Source organism: Carassius gibelio, chromosome B15 (genome assembly GCF_023724105.1).
Source record: "Carassius gibelio isolate Cgi1373 ecotype wild population from Czech Republic chromosome B15, carGib1.2-hapl.c, whole genome shotgun sequence".
Taxonomy (NCBI): Eukaryota; Metazoa; Chordata; class Actinopteri; order Cypriniformes; family Cyprinidae; genus Carassius; species Carassius gibelio.
Window position 1 is genome coordinate 3,561,753 of NC_068410.1, and position 23,634 is coordinate 3,585,386.

The following is a 23,634-nucleotide window of genomic DNA, read 5'->3' on the forward strand; positions in this document are numbered from 1 at the left end:
TTTATTTATTCATTCAGTTTATTTCAGCATACATGGTGTTTCATGGGAGCCTGTTTCATCCACTGAATAAAAAAAAAGTTCTGATAAATTATAAAATAAAGTAATTTATTAAGTCGGTATTGCAAGATTTAATCTCATGAGAATTGGAACAGTTGTAAGATTTAATTTATTTTTTCCTCAGAATTGGACTGTATAACTTGCAGTTGTGGGGTTTTAACTAGTTTATCTATAGAAAAAGAGTGGAAAAGCTCCCTGAATGAGCAAAATCATGTCAAAAAGTTAAATGAAACTGCTTTGAATGGATTATATTAGTATAATTATACTAGATCTATTATCCTGTCCAGCAGGAGATACAGTCACCCAACAGGAACATTCCAGTCCTAGAACATCAATCAGAATCATCCAATGAGCAGAAATGCTTTCGGGATTTCATACTCCCCAATAAGCAAGCTATCATATTTAAATAAAGCCAATTATTTCAACCATAAATTAAGTTTACATATATTAGATTTGTCTAGATAATTGGTCTCCTTCTGACAGTATTAAATGAAGGTTACGTAAAGATTGAAAAAAGCAAATAATGGCTTTAATATTCCAGATGTGTTTGGAGAGAAAATTGCTGATTTAAACAGGTGTTTGAAGAGTTTCATTAAGATATCTATGTGTTGTATTTGTTTGAATCTGAATTTCCAATGAGAACGTGAGCTTAGAAAAACATCCCATAATGCATTGTTTGTGTATGGGGAAGAACAAGAACTGGGACGTGCGACACAGAGCGAGACTGACCTACTGAGCAACATTTTGGAGATCCAAAGCATCATGGGAAGTATTTAAAGCCATAATAAAGCTTTTTTTTTGTGGCAGTAACATATAAAATGGCCTGAGAAATCACAGTAAGTATGTTTACATGCACTAATGTTTTGTCAATTGGTTTGAATCCAATCCAGCACTTTCACCTGAGCTGCTGCAAGCATAAATGCAGTTTTTGCCTTGATTTCTAAAACATATATTTCTAAAATATATGAAAGAACTGATTTTTTTTTAGCAAATACTGTATTTAGTACATATTCTGTCTCCTCCACTGACCAGGGGTGTGTTTCCCAAAACCATAGTTGCTAACCTGTTAGCAACTTAGTTGGTTGGCAATGGGAAATTGCATTGCATCCAACAAAGTTGCTAACTTAGTTAGCAACTATGGTTTTGGGAAACGCACCCCAGTTCATTAAATGTGACACGTGAATGAACGCACGTTTGTATGACATAATTTTTTTAATTTGGATCAAGCTCAGTCATCTCAACTGAGGTGTTTTCATGAAGTCTGATCGAGCTATTATTATTGGATTGTTTGGATGCATGTAACAGCACTGAACCTTTTTGCTTTTTTGATTTGTTGACGTTGCAGTGTTTTGGAGAGTATGCGTGTATTTGGAAAGGATTTAACAGCTTCAGTTTAGCAGCTAAGTCTGGTAGAACTTAGCAAGGCTAACATCACTTTTGGCACTTTTAAGTGCTGCTGGTTGAGAGTGTTGGTCATCACACTGTATAAAAACATTTCCAAACCATTATGTTCACGTCTGTAACGTCCATTGGAAATCTCCATCCTGGTTGGAGTTATAGTGACATAAGTAACTTTTTCTTGCCTGTCCAGGGGTTTTGTCTGGAATCAGCAGTGGTTTGGCTCTACTTGGCACCATACATCCTCTCAATGTCGTTCTGGTAGTGTGATTTTAGCTCATTTCGTTTGAGTTTAAAAGCATCTGTAACCAGGCCGGTCTCTGGGGTCCAGGGCTCGACGCTCAGGCGGATCTTGCGTGGGATCTCAAATCTCTCTAACTGGGCTGTTAAATACACAGGAACAGGAAATTAATCAACTAAACTCAACGAGTGCTTGTTTTCCAGTGTAAATGTCTAAAGAAGCAAAATGGTCAGAAGTTTTGACTTCACAGAAAAAGTGAGTTTATTATTAGAAAGAACAAATATATGCCAATGGGCTCAGAGAAATCAACTTAATTCAGAAGAAATTTTTTTTTTCTATTTGTTGTTGTTTAAGCATCAATTTTGTTAAATCTTGAACTAAATCTTGAATTAAAAGTGTTTCGATATTTGTATTGGAAAACAAGTTGTTCATTTTCTGCCATACATGCAATATTTAATGCTGACTTTATTTAAGAATGTGCTTTGTTTTAAGAATTAATGTGTGTTAGGACCTGCAGAAACCCTGTAGATACAGCAGAAATAGTTGATTAGTACGATCCAAAGTGTTTCACCTGTCAGTGCCATTTCTGTGATGACTTTAAGCACCTCCTCCTCGATGACTGGGTTGTTACAGAGCTCCTCCCACAATCCTCTGACTCGCCTCCTCTCAGCCAGCGCAAGCAGCTGCTTCTTATTGGGCACCACAAAGCCGATCACATAAGACTCATCACTGGAAAAAAGGAAGAGGTGGGGCTAAAATTATCTGTGGGTTTATTCGGCAGAGTTGACTACAAATGTGTCTTGTTAGGGGAGGATGATATGGCCAAATTTTTATTTCATGACATGAGTATTTTTATAAACAGTGACTTTTTATTTTATCTTTGTTTTTGGTTTTTTAAATTAGGAAAAAAATGCTAATTAAAAAATATAATATAAGAAAGACAAAAAAGAAATACGTGTAAAACACTGCATAGTCTTTGCTGCATTAAGTAAATATACATTGATTCTTATTAAACTTATTAAGTATTTTTATCGTATTAAAATTGTATTTATTACACAATAAAAAAAGAACAATAAATACTTTGTATTTAAAATGCTTTTGAGCTGTTTAAGATTTTTTTTTAAGGTTATGATTTTTTATTATATTTATAAAAAATAAAGCATTTTTTAAAAATGTTTTTGAAAGTTTTAATTTAATTAAAAAAATTTAATATAAATTCTTACATGAAAATTATATTTATACATGTCAGTATAGCAAAGTCTCTTGACAGACTCACTGTCATCTAAAATTTTATCATAGGTCACTAGATCATAGCAGAAATTTGTGTACATTTATCCACCCTAATTAAAGGACTTCACAGTTATGACGTATAGAAGTTAGAGATTCGGTGACCCTGCTATACATGTTTTCTGTGATATAGAATAAAGAGCTTAACATATTAACCGAGTGAATTTGGGTAACATTAAAGCTGTTGTGTGTAAAAAATATAAGGATTTTGATAACCTGTTATGTCATTTGTTAATACTGTAACATCTTCTATTTTGTTAGTGCAGTACATTTTGTGCTTTGTGTCGGCACCTGTTGGCATAGGCACAGATGTTGTCAACAAGTGGACAGTTTTTCAAAACGGCCTCCACTTTTCCCAGAGACACGTATTCTCCTGCTTGAAGCTTCACCAGGTCTTTCTTACGATCTAACGTGCAAACACACACACACACACACACACGCAAAATATGAACCATATTTCATCAGATGTGTACGTGAGTTTATGCTACAGGAAGTTTCTATTTCTCTCCCTTTTGGAGTGTATCCTGCTTTCTTTGAGTTCTTAACCTTACGGGAATAAACAGATGTGTCATTTACAGTAAGTACATGACTAACATGTTTTATCGTAAAGGAGCGGGGACTTCCATTCGCTCGCGCCAAAACATGCTGTCTTTACAATCCTCTGGCTAATCTATCTCACCGATAATCTTCAGACAGCCGTCTCCATGAAACTCTCCGATGTCTCCGGTGCAGAACCACCGCTGGCCTTTCTTATCCACGAAGAAGTCCTCGCTGTTCTTCTGTTTGTTCTTGTAGTAACCCATTGTTACGTTGGGCCCGCCGACCAGAATCTCCCCTCGTGGACAGGGCCGGTCAGTGCTGCAATATCCACCTGGATACACACACAGACTGCATTATGACACAAAAAGAGAGACAGGAAATGGTTTAAACTGTGTAAAGTGCAACAGTAGGGTTCCGGAAACCCGGAGGTTATCAAGCCAGTGTTATTTAAGTCTTGTACACTGAAACCTTTGACATAACTTCATATTATTTTGTGCACATGGCGGCTTCTGGCCAAGAACTGCTTATTTAAATGGGAAGAGACCATCTGATTGAAATGTAAATGACTGTAAATAACAGGGTGGTTTTTTTGGGTGGTTTCCATGACCACTTGTTGAAACACTTAAAATTAGTAGAAAATGTGTAGAGACTACTGTGTAAAGAATGTGTGTAATTGTATTGAATGTCTACGTGTGTGTGTGTGTGTGTGTATATATATATATATATATATATATATATATATATGTGTGTGTGTGTGTGTGTGTGTGTGTGTGATATTGTGCAGCTTGTCAGTGATCTACAGCTCTGTGTAGTAAATGCTGCTTCAGCTGAAAGCAGGTAATGAAGATAAATACCAATCACAGAACCTGCTTTACTGATGAGATGCTCATGACATCGAATGTGATTTACCATGCCGTCCTAAAAAAATTTTTTGTGTTTTTTTTTACAGTTTCATTATGAAAAAGAACTTTTATATTGATTCAATGGATTTATTGCATTCTTGGAAAAAGTTATACGTTTTTAATAAATCTTTAAAAATCGAAATTAGAATTTTTTTATGCTATTATAACCTAAAGATAAAACCTTTTTTATGTGAAAATAACAGAAAATAACTGTTTTCATCTTGCCACTTTTACTCAAATGAATCCAAATGGATATATATATATATATATATATATATATAAATATAAATGTAACCTAATTATTTAATATGTTTCAATTTAAATATATTTAAATATGCACAATTTTTTATATATAATATCTTAGATATTAGTATATTTTAATATACCATAAATGTTTGCCAGTGCATCCAGCAGTATACTTTAACAATATATTTTAAAAAATAATGTAATTATGAAATAACTTATAAATATTTATTTAAGTCCTACTTCAGCTAATTGCATCTTAAGTATACATTTCAACTACAATATATATATATATATATATATATATATATATATATATATATATATATATATATATATATATATATATATATATATATATATATATATATATTAATAATACAACACATTCATTTAGATTCTGAAAACAATAAGATTCAGTAAGTATAAATATTACAGAAATAATATACTTAAAAGGAATATAAGTTTTTAAAAGTATGGTAAAGTTTACGTCTTTTTTTTTGTTACTAAGGGCAGTTCTGCTAATGGATATCTTAGCTATCTTAGTTAGAAGCTGACAAATATATAGTCTCCACTTGCTTACACTGATGCTCTGGAGATTACGTGACACATGGCTTCTCATTCTAATGGTTTTATAATTATACCATTATATAATGTTCGGGCGTTTTCTTTGTAATGAGAGCTGTGGACAATAATTGAATGCATTTTCATATATATATATATATATATATATATATATATATATATATATATATACGTTTAATTACTGTGTATGTTGTGCAAAACAAAGCTGATCTCTCCAGAAATAGCAGCTCAAAGAGTCTTCCTTAAAAGGTCGCAAACTTCATTCAATGCTTTTTTCCATTTCCTTCTCTTTTGTTCTGCTGATGTTTCTCACTGCGTAGCAAAGCTCCAGACATATCGCCTGATGGATAGGTAAATGTCCATGACACTGTTTTTATAAGAACAGATATATGTGTATCACACTCACCCTCGATCCAGTCCTTCAGCTGAACTTCACAGCAAACCAGCGGAGCGCCAACTCGTCCTGTACTGTAATCCCAAACTACACACACACACACACACACACAGACAATAAGTCTATCTATTGGCAGTAAGGGCAAAGTTATGTAATTATTTCCATTGCAGAAAAAAATTTTTCTTTATTAAAAAAAAGAAGTCATATTTCAGGAGTCACCATCTGTTCGGACTGTTCCATCACTGATTCCTCCGAGGACACAAACCTCAATCATTTTACAAGACAACTGTCCTCCACAAATGTTAATGTTTCTTCTGTGGTTACTGAGGATCAGGACATTGAGTTAGTGACCTAGTTACATTTGGCTGGACATTTGTTCATATCATTTTCTCGTTAACAGTTATTTTAAATATGTATAATCAGTTTACATATTAAAGCGGTCGTATAATGATTTGTTAGGACTCTCAGGTCCACAGGATTTTCTTTTGAAATTTCTTCTGAATTCAGTTTGCATGATCATTTACCACCCATTTTTATTGATTAGAACAGAAATTGCTCGCCTGCGTTGTAAAACATGAGCTTAATATGAGCAATGGTGGATGGGAGTGTGTTTTTCATGTCTATGCATTTTAATATCCATGATTGTGTGCTTTTAACACAGTACAAACTGTTTATAGAGTGAAAATACACCAAAAACACTATTTTTGCAACAAACTTTTATGAAGCAACAAAAAATAACAAAATAAACTACTTTCCCATTTTTTAAAAAGGATAAATGCCTACATCAAAAAATAATTACCTTTACTGTTCAAATGTTTTGTAAAGAAGCCTCTTCTGCTCACCAAAACTGAATTTATTCAAATTAATATAAACAAAACTTATTTTAAATTGTAATAATATTTTACTGTTTTCTATGAGAATATATTATAAAATGTAATTTATTCATGTGATGCAAATCTGAATTTTCTGCATCATCTCTCCTTGCTGATTTGCTGCTCAACAAACATCTGTGATTATTAACAATGTTAAAAACAGTTGCTGCTTTATATTTTTGATGTCTTTACTGTCACTTTTGATCAGTTTAATGCGTCCTTGATGAACAAAAATATTAATTTCTTCTTACCGACCCCAAACTTTTGGATGCTAGTTTAGATTATGAAAAAGTGCAGAAGAATGTTTGAAATGCTGGATGAGGGTGTGAATCTCACGCTGGCTGATGGTCCCAGCGCCGCAGGTCTCCGTGAGGCCATAGCCTTGACCTACAGGACAGCAGAAGCAGATGTTCATGAACCGCTGGGTCACGGCCGACAGAGGTGCACCACCGGACAGTAACACCCGCAAACGGCCACCTAACAACGCCCGAACCTTCCTGAAGACCAGTCTGGAGAGAGAGAGAGAGAAACAGAGAGAGAGAATGAAGGAGTGGCTAAAATTAGCAGTGCTTTTAAATGATAATTCAATAATAATCAGAAGACCTGTTCTTAGAATGTCTTCTTTCTTTCGAGTTGCAGTCAGAAGACTAATTGATTTTGACAGGTTGTTTTTTGTGGGGGATATTTCAATGAACCAGCTCAAATATTTGATTCCAATAATAGTAAAATAAATATTTAGCTACATAGCGCTATATATCTCTGATTCAGTTATACAGGGTACATCATATCAGGCTTATATAAATCTAAATCCATGTGTTCAAGTTTGAAACAATAGCTTTACTGTACTCATGGTACGAGCAGCTTGTATTTGGCAAAAGAAGCTTCTCTAACACTGGAGATGGAGTGTGTGTGTGTGTGTGTGTGTGTACGCACTTGTCACACAGTGGTGTGCTGTATCCCATCTCAAGCTGCTCCATCTTATAGTTGTAGGCCAATAGAAAAAGAGTCCTCTGAAAAACACTCATTTCCTCCACTTTCAGCATCACATTTTTGTAGATCCGATCCATTATCTCCTACAAACAGAGACAGAGAGAAATTATGTGCACGTAAAAGCCCCAGACATAACAGATGACATCACTGAAGAATGAGTGGGATTTTCTTTAGGTTTTTTTGAGATGACAAAACAATAAAAAGGATTTCATACATACGGCTGGAATTAACCTGGACTGACAACCAGGTTTAAATTTCTGATTTAAAATCGACAGTTTCCTGACATCGTGGAGAAACAAGTCTCATTAAAACGCTAATGTGAGGTGTAACATTTTCTTCTTAAAATATTACAATTAAAAATAATTTTTAAAATCACACACACACATACATATATATTTATAATTATTAATTTAATTGTTTTAATAGTCTGGCTTTTTTTTTCTCAAAGCATTTAAATTAATAAAAAATATATAAAATATATAAAAATATATAAAAGTATATGTATGATTTATTTTATACATTTAATTTTGTATACATTAAATGTTTTATATTTTATTTATTTCCCCTCCAAATTTCCTTAAAGTTGAACCAAAATAAAAATTTTAAGGCCCTGTGAAATGCATTTATTTTTTCTTATTATTGTTTTATTTTTACTAAATTGTATGTTTTTCTGTTTACATTTTTCTGGATTTCATTTTAATGATTTAATTCAATTGTAATAAATCATTTTTAATAATATCCCAATGTATTTTATATAAATTATTTTAGATATATCCACCAAATCAAAGTCACGGACATATAATCGACATGCATGAGGCAAACATAAAACAGGAAATGACATCACAAAAACGACCTCTTGACTTTACGTGGGCACGAGCAATGGCTTCTTCTCCCACAGAGATAAAAAAGAAAACACAAGAAAGCATCAGTTCAGCACAACGGCACATAAAGCACCGCTGCATGACCATCTGGTATCAGCACAGTATTGTTTTGCGAGGGAAGTGGACGCTGATTCTAATCGAGTTACTGCTGACATTTTTCCATCACATCTCATGTGACATGGGAGGGTGGAGAGGTTCCTCAGATTCGGATGTTCTCCCACTGCTCTCAGCCGCTGTGTTTATGGAAGTTTGCTGTTCTGTGTCCTTGTCATTCCACAGGGACCCTTTTGTGCAACCACACCATGACAATGTGTGTGTGTGTGAGCGTGTGTGTGTGTGCATTTACAGTGTCCTCCGGCAAAGAAACTCTAGAAATTAAACATTATTAAATGTGTATCTACAGTGTGTGAGTCACTACTCGTGTGTGTGTATGTGTGTCAGAAGGATATCCACACTGGGCTTTCTCACGTTCTGTTTACAGCTGTAAATCATTCCAGACAATCACATTCGCTGACATTCAACCCCAAAAGCCCAGAGCGAAACAGAGAGAGAGATTCAGCCTTACTGGTACTGCTGCCATTAAAGTGGGCCGCAGGACGCTAATGTCTCCTTTGCTTCCCTTCTTTATCTTGGTGGACTATAAAATAAAAATATGAAAAGGAAAAGTTTTAATTCATTTCAACACAGTTGCAGAAAATAAGAAACTCCCACAGCGCTGCACATTTTTTCCATTACGTACTGCTGTTTCAGCATTTTCCACTGACAATATTTGACATTCAATGTGTGATTGTGACATCACTGTGTTGATCATGTTAGTGCCTTAATTTTTTTTTAATAATTGCTAAATTTCACAAATAATTACCAACACAATGTATGAAACATCACAAAGTCTCATGTCTCATTAAAAGACTGAAATTGTTGTATTATTCCAAAAAAAATAAAAAATAAAAATAAATATATATATATATATATATATATATATATATATATATATATATATATATATATATTTTTTTTTTAAACCTATTTATATAGAGAGAGAAAGAAAGAGACTATATATTTATATAGTTGATAAATGTACAATAGAAAATACTCAATAAATCTGTAACTAAAATTGATTATATTTAAAATTATTATTTTATATTATTACTTTATTTTAATAGTTGTGTTTTATGTTTATGTTTTAGTGGTTTAGACATGATATTTTATTATTTATTTGAATATTTAAATGAAAAAAAGAAAGAAATATATTTAGTATAACAGATAACACACACATATATATGAGCACATAAGCTTGTGCATTTATTTATTTATGAAGAGAACAGAGACAGTGCCTCACTTTTCATGTTCAATAGCACACCACAGTGTGGCAACTAAAAACAACTAAATATGCTAGGGCTGTGTAAAAAAAAGTAAATTATTTCTCGATTTAAATTCTTATAAACAAATATTGATTCTTAAAACCCAAGTGATTCTGTTTTCAGTTCATGAATGAACCGTACATATAGTGCGCCTCCTGCTTTGTAACTTTTTATATGAAGCTGTCTCAGACTCAGAACATTTAATTAGGAAATTCAAGCAATAAATAGCATTTTGGAACTCTTTCATATGGTGAGATAGATCGCTGTACACACATCAGATCATGAGAAGCGGCAGCACACATGAACTAATCATCACTTTCGCTTTACTTGCCTATGTGTAATCAAAGGCATAGCACAGGACTGTGACTCTGCTGCCAAACATACTCCAACTATCTGTGTACAACTTTGAAAAATCTTTTTATACAGTTTCGGCCAATGTTTTGATTTCCAGAATGTACGCAGTAAATATGAACAAAACTATGTGTTGTACCTGGTCTGCGAGTGTTTGTGGTGAAGAGTAGCCGATTCTGCAGCCGTGAGCCAAACACACCATCTCAGCGCTCAACTCCAACACATGAGCCAGAGGAAGGAAGCCAATATACGTGTCATCCTCACTGTGAAAACACATATCAGCTGTCTGTCAAAACAAGACCATTCTTGAGCAGAAAATCAGCATATTAGAATGATTTCTGAAGGATCACGTGACACAGAAAACTGGAGGAATGATGATGAAAATGCAGCTTTGATCTCAGCAATAAATATCATTTGAATATATATTCACATATTTTTACATTTCACAGTATAACTGTATTTTTTACTGTATTTTTGGTCAAATAAATGAAGATTTGGTGAGCAGAAAACATTTTAATAAGAAAATATTGTAAGAATACATGAATTACCAATTGCAAACTTAAATTTACAGGAAGAGCATATTTACATCCAAATTAATAAATGTTAATTATTTATAGCAAAATGTATTTTTCAAAAAAATAGGGAAGTTGTTTATTATATTATGTTTTATATTTTAGTTGCATATTCACTGTATTTTCTTGCAGATTTCACAAGATTCGTAAAAACAACACAAATAAAATATAGATGACATATATAACATACAGTGCGTGGCAAAGAAACCCCACAGACCCATTATTGTCAAAGGTTTTTCTTTCTGTTTTTTTTTTTTAAATCAATTGGGAAATTCATCTAGGAAACACTGATGAACATCCACAAAAACATTGTGTATGTGTTGATGTGTTTCATACCCGAGGTTGGGAATCCTCTCGGCTATGCCAGTGACTCCAGCAATAATATTACTGTGAGAGATCATGACTCCTTTTGGCACGCCGGTGGAGCCGCTGGTGTACATGATCACAGCCACATCAGACGCACATGGAGGCCGTCTCTGCCTCAAAGCTGCGGACACAAGCAGACGGAAGTTACTAGAAACTATATAAAATATTAAGGGACTACTGTAATAACCACTAGCAATACTTATGACATTATAGATAGAACAGTGCTTTGATCTCCTGAATACTTATGACATCATAATTAGAACAGTGCTTTGATCTCCTGAATACTTATGACATCATAATTAGAACAGTGCTTTGATCTCCTGAATACTTATGATATCATAGATAGAACAGTGCTTTGATCTCCTGAATAATTATGACATCATAGACAGAACAGTGCTTTAAACTCCTGAATACTTATGACATCATAGACAGAACAGTGCTTTGATCTCATAGTTTCATTGTAACATCACAGAGCTTCTTGGCTTAGTTTACTTTCAAAAACTTTCAAATTAAAAATACATGGATAAGGACAAAATTGTAATTTCCCTGTTTTAATCAGAATGTACTCTATTTTTATATATATTAATACACCGCTCCCACACCCTTTGACAGAATATTTTGTTTTGTTCTTTTTCATTTGTGATTCATTTTAAACCGAGCCAATTAAAATAATGAGAAATATGTAAATACACAACACAATTTTGAGTTTTTCAGCCCTGAAGAAAAAAAAAATCATAATATTCAGTCAGATTTGTTTGCTTTTTGTTTTTTAATGCCATGCCAGTTTCTAGTGCTTTTTTTAAGGTGAAAACATACACGTAATAAAAAAAAAAAAATGTTTTAAACAAATTATTTTATTTATATTTTTTGTGTTTTAAATATAGAAATTAAATGTATTTAAGACAGATATATTACGACCTAATAAAATAAGCTCTGATCTGTTTTCTTAAAGGAACAGTTCATTCAAAAATAAAACTTTACATTTTCTATGGAAAAAAAGGAGATGTTTTCTGTACAATAAAAGCATTTTAAACTACTTTAAATTATACTTTTATGGTAGTTTTGTTGAGTTTGTTCAGTGTGCAGGAAGATCTGCATAAACTTTTATGGCTTGCAGATGAACAGTGTTATTTTACTAATTTTAAAATATACATGAGTATATATTTTAATATTTAGAATTAGATTTGACTATTATATTTCTATAAAAATGTAAGTTTTAGTAATTTTGCAGTGCTTTTGTAATTTTAATTATTCTTAACAGCATTTTAGTTTTAGTAAACAATAGCAATAACGTAAGTTAGCACGACAATTAATGAAGACAAATGATGCTACTATTTGGTAAACACCCATAACATTGAAGATGAGGGGAGGATGGGTTGTAAACTTTAATTTATAGTTGTTTGAAATACATTAATAAGACAATAAAAGTAAAAAATATTGTGTGTATGTGTGAATGAATAAATAAGATGAGAACAGGAAGTGGGTGGCGGATGTCAGCAGCAGAACAGAACGTTTTAGCTTTGAAAACCAAAGTGCCATTTAAGCCGTTCCAAGTTTTCAGAACCATAAATGTGGAACATGGGAATTTGAAAGTGTACATTTGTGTGTTTCGAAGATTTAGCATTAGCACGCTGACACAGGACAGAGTGAATGTCATGTCGAGCCGAAGGAGGAAGATCAGCTGGATGTCATGTGAAGTCTGTGGCAGTGTGAGAAAACGTGACCCGACACACACACACACACACACACATTATCCAGTGTGTAAAGGACTACTACTACTACCAGCTGTTGAGGGTCAGTCCTGCTTCACAGAGAGATACAACGGAGGAAGTAAATGGCAGAATGAAAGAGTCAGGGACGCCCTCGACCCTGGCCTTAATTTGACACAGATGGAGGATTTCTCATTCACATGACCTGAAGTGACCTCATACACACACACACACACACACACACACACACACACACACACACACACACACACAAGTACCATTCTCGGGATGGGCCCCCAGCCTCTTCACAGCCGCCATGCTGTGGACACTGATGCCTTGTGGGTATTCAGAGCCGCTCTTGAGTTTGTCGTCCACAACGATGATGTGTCGTAATCTTGGCACCTCTAGCAAAATATTCTGTGTCAAGATACAAGCAGAAAAACATTAGTGTGTGTATCTAACTGATGCATTTCAAAACAAAATATAATATTCATTAGGAAGGGCTTGGGTAATCCATTGGGATATGGTTGGATTATAGAACGTAGGCTGTGATATTACTGAGTAGTATGGTTTTCCAGGCCCATTGGATTCAAAGGGTCAAGTTACACCATCTCTATCCTTTGCAAGCAATACACAAAGTAAATTATACTGTTACTAAGATTTTTTAAAATGTTTTTGAAAGAAGTCTATTATGCTAGAATGATTTCTGAAGGATCATGTGACACTGAAGACTGGAGTAATGATGCTGAAAATTCAACATTGCATCCCAGAAATAAATTACATTTTACAATATATTACTATATAAACAGCTATTATGAATTGTAAAAATATTTCACAATATTTGTATTGTATTTTTGATCAGATAAATGTAGCCTTGGTGAGCAGAAGAGTCTTCTTTTAAAAACATCATAATTGTTCCAAACGTAACCCTTTCGAACTTTGGCGTATATTTTCAGTTATATTAGATGATTGATAGGCCTGGATCTTTTATAAGTCATATTAGATATAATAATAACTAAAACAAGTTTGATTACTACAGAGTCTGGTTTTGGAGTGTTTGATCACCTTGAGTTTGGTTTCCAGAAGTTCTTTGCTGGTGATGATGTGAGACACTTCAGCTTCATTGAGTCCATGAGCAATAGCAGGACCACCCAGAGTAGAGTAAAGAGTGACCACTGTAAAACACACATACACCTCTATAGGTCTTATAAATAGCATAGTAGTATATATAAAAACACAGTATATACATATACTACAGAAAAATGGAGTATGCAGAAAAATAACTCACTGATTTCTATTTAAGTGAGGCAGTGACCTTTGAGTGTAATAATAAATGAAAATATATATATATATATATATATAGGAATAAACATGGACACATACAATTCATAATAAATTCAAAGACTCAAACATTTTTCTTTTCTGTTCACGGAGGCTGTTGTGTAACCGTGTCAGTTATCTGTTGTAACAGCATGCATGGCTGTGAAAAGTTCAGGATGAGGTCAAACAAGCACAACCAAGAACACACACACACACACACACACACACACAAAATACACAACACACAAAATACACAACTCTAATCAACTCTAATCATACACTCATGAGTAAACATACATATAGACATACACACTACACACACAGTTTTGCATACGACTGACAAACACATATGAAACAATCCATGTGCCTTCACCCAAACACACACACGCGGCTGCACTGAGAACACAGGGGGTCGGCGACTGCAATCTGTGACATCATCAGTCTGCGTCAGCGCCTGAGGGCGTGACACTTCAGCCGTGAGACACAAACAGAGAGGAGATCGCCACGGAAACATCAACACACACACACATGATGATGAGCTTAAATGTGTATGTGTGAGAGCAGACGCACACACACATCGGACATAAACATTAACATAACCATGTGGCAAAATGCATGTTTGCAACACATAACATATGAACACAGCCACTCTCTCTAACACACACACACACACACACTTAGGTATGATGACAACTAGTACGTGAGCATCTGATGTTGACAAACACCAGAGTGCAGAAGTCAGCCAAAGAGACACAGACGTCTGTGTGTGTGTGTGTGTGTGTGTGTGTGTGTGTGTGTGTGTGTGTGCGTCAGTGAATTTATGGGAGATACATGAGGAGGTGAATCTCATGAAAATATAATAAAATAAAATAAAAATAAATACATGAAACAAAATGGAAGAAAGAAAATAATTCATAAAATAATTATACTTAAAAAAAGACTACAAATAGATTTATAGATAACCAGACAGATACAGATATACTGTACATTGTTATTTACTTATTTATAAAGACATTTTTTATATCCTAATTTATTTTTACTATTATATTTGTTATATAAATGTTATTATTTTAAAGTTTATTATTTTAATTTACATAAAATAGTATAATTTAATAATAATATTATAATTAGTATTAATCTACTACACATACAAACATACATACAATAGCCTATAACTAGTATTCTTGCACGCGCGCGTGTGTGTGTGTGTATATATATATATACAAACAAAAGCAGATACACGCTGTATCATTCAGGAAAATGGACTAAATTTTTTTTACTGTAATAGTGATCGTGTGCACTGGAGCCCTAAAAAAAACTAGAAAAATACATTATTAGAAAAAAAGAAATTATTAGAAAAAGACTTTCATTTTCTTAATGCTAATATTCTTTTGGGGTGAAATGTGACCCAGGCTTGAGTGTGTGTGTGTTCAGGGAGCCCCCTGAGCTGAGATAAATCACGTCGCTACCAAACTTCAGAGAAAGGATTAGAGGAAAGAGGAGGAGAGAGAGGATGAGGAGGATGAGGAGGAGGAGGAGCTCGTTTATATAACAGAAGTGCAATGAGGACAATCTGACCTCCATACCGAACACACACAAACCTCTGTATTAGCCCCCTGTGTGTCATAAACACACAGATATGGAACAAATCCGGCTGCAGTTTTGCACAAGCATGAGGGTGAGAGATTTTCCCTGTGTATGCGTGTCTGTTCAAGAACAACAGTGTCACAGATCTTCTCCCTTCCACGTTGCATTTTATACAGGCCTGTAAATGTACAAGCTTGTAAATGTAAAGCTTAGAAATATTAGAAAACGCCAACTCGCTTTCACAATGTTTGGGTGTTATTTTGGTTGCCCTAAGAGGTTTTAAACCTATAATCCTCCTGGAAATGTTGTCATGATCTCCCCCTCATGTGTGCATGTGTGTGACTCACATGGGAAGCTGTACATGAAACAGGCCTGTGCTGCTATGATCCACTCCGCTCTCGTCTCACAGAAGATGGCAATGTTTTTCAGAGGTTTCTGTCCTAGAGCACCCAAACCGCTGCCGAAAGCTCTCACTTCTTTATACACCTGATCATACGACATCCAGCGATACTCTCCCAAAATCACCTAGAGACACACACAGGGTTTGAAACAGTTTGTGTTCTGAGAAGCTGCTCTTCAAAGAAAAGAAAACATCAACAGTTCAGTGTTTTCAATCAACTTTTTTCTTTCACTGTATCAGACTTTACAGTTTTATGGAACTACAGCTCCTCCTGTTGGATCATTAAACAGGCACAATTCATTTTCTACAATTTTGAACCATTTAAAAAAAAAAAAATATATATATATATATATATATATATGTATATATATATATATATATATATATATATATATATATATATAGCAGAATTTTTTTATACATGAATGAATATACTATGTAGAAGTATTATTATTATTATTACTGAAGATATTATTATTATTTTGAATACAATTACTTATATGCTCTACTGTATATACAAGAAAATGTTTGTCATTTGCTATTATAATATATATATAAACACACACACACACACACACACAACTGTTTTATTTTAATTTGAATATTACATATACATAAATATATTTTTGTACTGAAAAGTACACTTCAAAATAGCAAATAAAATCTTTTTACATGATACGAAAAAAAATAATGTACTATTTGGAGTGGACATACTTAAAATTTTACAAATGTAAAGTATTATTATTATTACTGAGGATAGAATTATTCTTTTTAACACTATAATTTTCTATATTTCTTTTTATTATATTATTATCTCTTGTATTGTACTGCTGTCTGTCATTGACTCACTGTGCAATAAAAAAATATATCTTGAATCTTAACTCCATCGACAGCCCACTTTAATCATATACCAACATTTCTAGACCATTATATATACATCTGTTCAGGAATTCAGAACATTTTTACTTGCAAAGATTATCCAGTCATTTACATGCAACAATATTAAAGGTACAGACATAAAAGCGGTAAAATTGTGCATTCAGGATAAAAATTAAATTTTGCAGAAACGAATGCATTGGGGTGAGATTTGTGTTTCAGACGCTGCTGTTATTCAAACACAGTAGAACCAGGATCATGTAAGAATGAAGTACTTTCTTAAACAATGTTAGCACAAAATCCACACAGCAAGCAGAAACAAACACGCAGCAGTTGTCTGGGATGCACAATCAATCCCTTCCTTCTCATGTTGCACAACAGAAGCAGTGGCACATGTTTGGCAGCTTTAGTCCAGTAATCAAAAAGCGATCATTCACATGCTGCAGGTCAGTTTGTTACAAGGGTCATGACATGCAAAACAAGATTTTCTCTGACCTTTGGAGTTTCATGTATTACATAGACAAATTCACACAAAAACACTAAACAAATCTCCATTACTAGTCCACTCAAACATGTATTAAAACTAATCTGCAAAAACAAAATAATGTTTTTATGATTTGTCCAATATTTAAATACAGTATATGTGAATTGTAATTGGTTCAATATTTGAATATATGCTTCCTATTAATTTGTCTAATATTTGAATATATGTTTGTTATGACTTGTTTGATATTTACTGTACTTTTGATCAAATAAATGCAGCCTTGGTGAGCAGAAAAAACTTAATAAAAAAAAAACTTAAATAAAAAAACACAATTATTCCAAACTTTTGTCCAGTTGTGCCCAAATGTAGCATAGTGCATATTTAATCTTTGTGTCTAGCTGTTTCTAAATATGTTTTCTAAAAAATGTTTCTTAACTGTTTTCAATGACTGAAACATGTTCATGAGAACTAAACTATTACTTAAACTAAAGCTTTAACTATCAACGTAAGTGGACATGTGTTTAATAAGTGTACGCTCTTTAAATAACAAAGAGAAAAACATCGCACCATACTTTAGACCAGGTTTGAGCTGGTCTATGGCGCAGCCTATTTTCAGATCCTTAAAAGAGCAATGTGCCTGAACACACCTATTTTTTAGACCAGCACGCCCATGGGCGCACAAATGGGTGCAAATGCATTTGCTAATTAAACGACGTGATGCTGGACGGGGAAATGCGAACGCTGCTGGACTGAAACTAGCAAACACACTTTGCGTCGCATTGCGCCGGGTGTGTGATAGGGCCCTTGAAGCGCTTACAGGGACTTACGGAAGATACGCACCTTCTTGAAGACTCTTCCATCTTCCTGAGTTTCATCTTCCTCACTCAGCAGATCCCTGGTTCCCAGACAGTCGAAGTGAGGAAAGCGGCATACGGACGATTCAAACACCCGGTCGAGTGTGTTCAGCCCGGGCTGTAGGCATGTGGCCAACGCCCTCAGCGCTCTGACGTCCCGGTATGGTCCCGAAGGGTGTCCGCTCACAGAACTGGCCTTCACCCTCCGTGAGCACTCGGAGAACGACTGTAAGTCGGACGATCTCAGCAACAGGTACGGCAGGTAAGAGATGAGAGAGTACAGCCAAACCACCAGCCTGAATATGACGACCACTACTGGACTCACATCCTGCTTCAGCCTCATTCTGACTCATACGAAGAGCGAGGGGATGATAAACAATGTCACTTTCTCAACGGTTGTCCTGCAGTTTCCTTTCCAATGGCTCGGTGAAGCCTCTTGTTCCTACACAAGAAATGCAAGCAGTCAATCTTATGACGTTTAACACAAGATAATGCCAAACAGCATCAGAGCATTCCAGTAAAGATCATTAGATTGAAATTACACAATGTGGACCCTTTTGACCTCATTTATCTCAGCAAAGAAGCCTGGAGCCATGAGAGGGGAATCGGATTAGAATGTGGTACAAATATCAATGTGTAACGTCTGATTCTCAGCCGAGATTTCAGATTAAATCCAAAGGTGGGTGAAAGGTGACATCAAACTTCAGGGTCATGGTTTTTATCGTTAACTACATTAACATTTCCATTCCTTAAACATACTGAAATAAATTAAAACATATATATTTTTAATTTAGCTAGTCGCTTAGTTTGCCAAAAAAACTCTTCTTTCTTTGTTTTTTTTTTTGTTTTTTTTTATGAATGTACTATTATTTGATTATGTTTTTAGGCAGCACTTTATATTAAGGATCAATTCTCACTATATTACTAGCATGTTGTTTTTAGTACTTATACAGCACATACACTATTAATGCCTTATTCTGCATGACTATATTTAAGATCTTTTAATTCTCCAGTACCTCATACCTAAACTTAACAACTACCTTACAAACTATTACCAAGCAGCTAATTAGGAGTTTACTGTCGAAAAAGTTAGTTAATAGTTATTAAATTTGAGAATTGGACCTTAAAATAAAGTAGGACCTGTTTTTCATTTAATATTTTGTATTAATAGAAAATTTTATACTACTAAATAATATCTATAGTCTTATGATCCATTCTTATGATACATTTATTAATGCGAAAAATAAAAGCTAAAATAAGCTGTGTTCCAAATTTGAGGTTGATATCACAAAAAAATGATGGGGATGATGTGGGTTTGTGTCACAGTTTAGAGCTGTCCATTGTCCTGAAGACATCCAGGTCCCTAGATTAATCCTATTAATTCTAATAACATGATTTTGAAATGTTTGAATGGCAGGTGAGGGCCTGGCTATTTTTTCTGCCCATATTGTGACATCACATCCAACTATCCACAGCACTTTTTAAAACAAAGTCATGGCCATGACTACAAGCACTATTACATTAGAAATTTAAATTGAAAGGTGTTTTAGCTCACTTTTCAACTCTGTAATTGACTATAGTGACATCACAAGACACAATGTCAATTCCTATAAAAGATGCAATAAGATATAACTTATATGATCATAAAAGGTGACTGTGTGTGATATCATAGGCACTGGCAAGGCAGTAGAATAAAACTTCACAGAAACAGTATGAGCACTACAGTCAGGTTTGGCAAATTCCCAGTAGATAAAATATTTAGAAGTAATGTCAAAGATATAATTTACACACACAACGCTTACTGAATAAGACCTCCAGAAGCTATTCCTGCAGATGTCATTTATTATTCACACTCATCAGTTTCTGTTATACCAAGTAAGTTCATCTTTTCAAGCCAGAAATATCACTTACAAATATGCACTTATAATCAGTTAAAAAATGGTGCTTTATGCCATGCCATACTTGACATTAGTGGCATGTGATATATGCTATCGGATCTTTAGCCCTTTTTTTTTTGCAGTTTTCAGCACTTGTATCTCAACTTTCCTTGTTTAGAAATCATGAAGAATAAAAGAAAACAATATGGTATTGGAATGAAATGAAGGCGAGTCAACTATGACAAAATCTTGACGCCCTGGACCAATTTTCAGCCTTTCTGTTCCTCAGTCTCGTTCTTTTTTCGTGCATCTCTCTCCCCGTCTTTTTCCAAGCACTGAGTGAGTCACAGCTGTCTTAGTTATCAGTGGAAATAAAGCCAGAGTTATTCAAACTCAAGACTAAATGCTCTTAACTAACAAGGAAACATAAGGCAGCATATGAGAGCATTGCACAACAACATAAGCTGAATGCCATGGGTCTGAAACAACGTGTTCGTATTTATGATAATAAATCTGAAATCGCTGCTATTCATTAGGGGGGATGTGGAGAGAGGCAAGATTTACCTTCTCTTTCCAATGAAAGAAACTTTGTTTGACACCACCAGTACTCATATACTGAAGGATAGAAGAAGGGGTTGAGTGTGTGTGAGAGAGAGAGAGACATAGAGAAAGAGAGAGAGAGAGAGAAAGAGAGAGAGAAAGTTTTGCCAGTGTCATGTTCTGTATGTAACACTGAGCATATGTTTGCTTTACTTTGCGTCTTTATGCCCTATATGAGCATCTGCAGCTGTGTGTTTTCTGCAGTCAGTGTCTTACAGGAAGCAGGTGATTACATTTTATTTTCATAAAGAAAATAAACCCAAATCCTGACAGAACACTTTTTTTAAATTAATGTAATGAGAATTAAACATTGAATTTCAAGACAGAGATGAGTTTGTTTCTTCATCAGATGTGGGGAAACTTAGAATAACATCACTTGCTCACCAGTGATCCCTCTGCAGTGAATGGGTGCCGTCAGAATGAAAATGTAACCTGGTCTGAATCAGGAAAGAAATATGCACAAATCAAGCACTGTTTAAGAGGACAAATGAAGAGTGGAAGAAGTGATTTTATAGATTATGGAGACATATTTTCACCAGAAGTGATGGTTTAAACTTTCAAAGTCAAAATGCCTTAAAGATGGACTTGTTTCTTACAAACATTAAACTTTTTGCTTACTGCAGTGCTGTGGATTTCTTGTGGATTATTGTGATGTTTTTATCAGCTGTTTGGACTTTCATTCTGATGGCACCCATTCACTGCAGATCATCTATTGATGACCAAGTGATGGAATGCTACATTTCTCCAAAACAAACCCATCTACTGTACATCTCAGATGGCCCGAGTACTCAGTAGCTAATTTTCATTATTGAGTGAACTGTTCCTTTAAGTGAATAAAATTAAGTGTCGTTCTTTATGCAAAATATTTTTACTTTAGATTTTGGGTTAAAATATGAGCAATACAGTTTTCATGTTATTCACTCATCATGCAACCCCTAGTTTATGCCATTACATAAACACAAAACACAATCATAAGTTGAGCGATTGAGAACTGACTGACATGGTTGTTATGATTGCAATGGTTCATTCATTAAAACATTAGAGCTGGAAGTGTCAGCAAACCATCTGCATAGGCTGGGAGGACGTGCATGAGAATGAAAGCGAGAACGAGAGAAAAAAAGGATTAAACCAAATGCCATTTCATGGAGTCATAAACTGAAAACTAAAGTATGCAAGCTCAAACGCTAAGAATGCAGTAAAGCTTAGGAAACTCAATAGGCTTGTGAATGCAAAGGCAGAATAATGATGTAAGCTTGGTGTTTAGACACTAGAATACCTGCCACAGCTCGATCTCATGACCTCTTCCTCTCCCACCCAGAAGTCCAACAGGACACATCCCGCACAGAAGCGCCTCTGTGTGCCATTCCCAATCATAATTTGATTCCTTTTTACAGCAGTGTCCCAGAATCCCTCACTCCATTGAATGGGAGGTAAACAGCTTCATTACAGAGATCATCACTGTGTTTAGTAAACTTTAAAAGCAATCTACAAAATAAAAATAAGAAATCAATGGAGCCTGGTCTAATAGATTTTGTCTGTCTTTTTTTACAGTCTATGGTCTTGATCAGAATTTAATGACGTTACTTTACTTCATTAAATGAGTCTGGAACCCCACAAAGCAAACTGAAAAGATTTCAGTTTTTTTTTTTTTTCGTTTTAAAAACTTTTCAAACATTTTAGGAGTTTCAAAAGTACAACTTTAGACGAGCTCGACCCACAGTTTTGCACCACAAAAAATTACTGACATCGAAGTAATTGGGGGAATAAAACAACACAAAACACTTACCTCAGTTCGTTCCCGCCTTCTTCTTCCTCTTCTTCTTTGACGTTTTAACTGTTACTTTTAAACGCGCGCACCCGTGAACCCAACTGACACACGGCGCGCGCCTCCGGAGCGGGTTTGTTTGTAGCGGTTCCTCGCGCTCGTGAGTGTGGAGCGCGAGCTGTGATTGGACTCTCTGCGGTGGCGCGTGCCGGGGTCCGATGCGTGATGTGATGTCACGGGGCGCGTGGTTCGGGGTCACTCGCGGTCGGTTTGTAGCGGTGCTCCATGTGCAAGATTATGACGCAATGGCGAGGCTTCAGTTCTCCACCCAAAGCCGCCTTTATGCAGCACCCAAACTTGCATAATTACGAGAATTTCAATGGATTTTAGTGGATTAATTTAGCGGATTAGATGTGAAAGAACAAAAAGCATGTTTTACAACTCTGCAGTCTTACCTCTTAATTTCAGAATAAGGCTACAGATTAGGGCCAAAGAAAGTTTCCTGTAGGGTATGTGGCTCAAATGGACTCTTGCTCCAAAGAAAATTTAATTTTAATCATAAACCTATTATTTTTTATTCAAAGCATCAGGCTTTAGAACTTAGGGAGTAAACGTTAATGCTGTATACAAAGAAAGTGTTGAGTACTTAGATCATTTAATTATTATATGCATTTTTAAAGAGAATATTGAAACTGAGAAAAAGACTGAGGAGGGCAGGTTAACATGTGGTTCATTTTAATATTGCAATTCAAGGTGCAATTTCTGAGATAAATTCCTTCTAGAATAATTTTGATGGTTAACATCAGTGAGTTTCCAACTTTTTATGATTTTTGTATGTATATGAATAAGGAAAGCTCACTGTAATGACAAACTGTCAATGTTTAACATAATGATACCTTAATAATCCAACTACAACAACTTACCTATTTCACCAAGACCCAGCTCTCTGGATCATAGATGGACATATTACTGTACTTTTTTTTTCTGGCTTCTATTTGCATGACTGATGCAAATGAACATAGGCCTACAGCATTCTCTACATACAGAGATCAAGTACTTTTTTGATGCATCGTGTGTGTGTGTCTGTGTGTGTGTTAATAAAAACCACTCAAGGACAGGAAA

General features: G+C 34.7%; 1 protein-coding gene across 3 annotated transcripts; it reads right to left on the reverse strand.

Annotated features, from left to right (window-relative positions):
- Positions 1–22,653, reverse strand: LOC127972953 (fatty acid CoA ligase Acsl3). 3 transcript variants are annotated; one of them, XM_052576984.1, is made up of 16 exons: positions 22,534–22,650; positions 22,024–22,232; positions 18,257–18,712; positions 16,004–16,181; positions 13,815–13,924; positions 13,028–13,166; positions 11,011–11,161; positions 10,242–10,365; positions 8,956–9,027; positions 7,453–7,592; positions 6,856–7,028; positions 5,660–5,734; positions 3,663–3,854; positions 3,275–3,389; positions 2,268–2,425; positions 1–1,838 (listed from the first exon to the last, which is right to left on the reverse strand). In XM_052576984.1, exons 3-16 carry the CDS (start codon positions 18,611–18,613, stop codon positions 1,681–1,683), a joined length of 2,142 nt encoding a protein of 713 aa, XP_052432944.1. In that variant the 5' UTR covers positions 18,614–18,712; positions 22,024–22,232; positions 22,534–22,650; the 3' UTR covers positions 1–1,680. The 3 variants fall into 3 exon arrangements, with proteins under 3 accessions (XP_052432944.1, XP_052432947.1, XP_052432946.1); XM_052576987.1 differs by having other exon boundaries at positions 22,024–22,185; positions 22,534–22,601; XM_052576986.1 differs by lacking the exon at positions 22,024–22,232 and having other exon boundaries at positions 22,534–22,653.
- Positions 22,654–23,634: the final 981 nt, after the last annotated feature.

What these genes read in the sequence shown, in the direction of transcription:
- LOC127972953 (XM_052576986.1), bottom strand. Translation starts at nt 18,613, where the DNA reads ATGAGGCTGAAGCAGGATGTGAGTCCAGTAGTGGTCGTCATATTCAGG. An exon ending in GGGGGCCCATCCCGAGAATG is followed by an intron (nt 11,162 to 13,027) that starts GTACTTGTGTGT and finishes TTGTGTCCGCAG; the next exon opens with CTTTGAGGCAGAGACGGCCT. An exon ending in CACAAACACTCGCAGACCAG is followed by an intron (nt 9,028 to 10,241) that starts GTACAACACATA and finishes TTTATTTTATAG; the next exon opens with TCCACCAAGATAAAGAAGGG.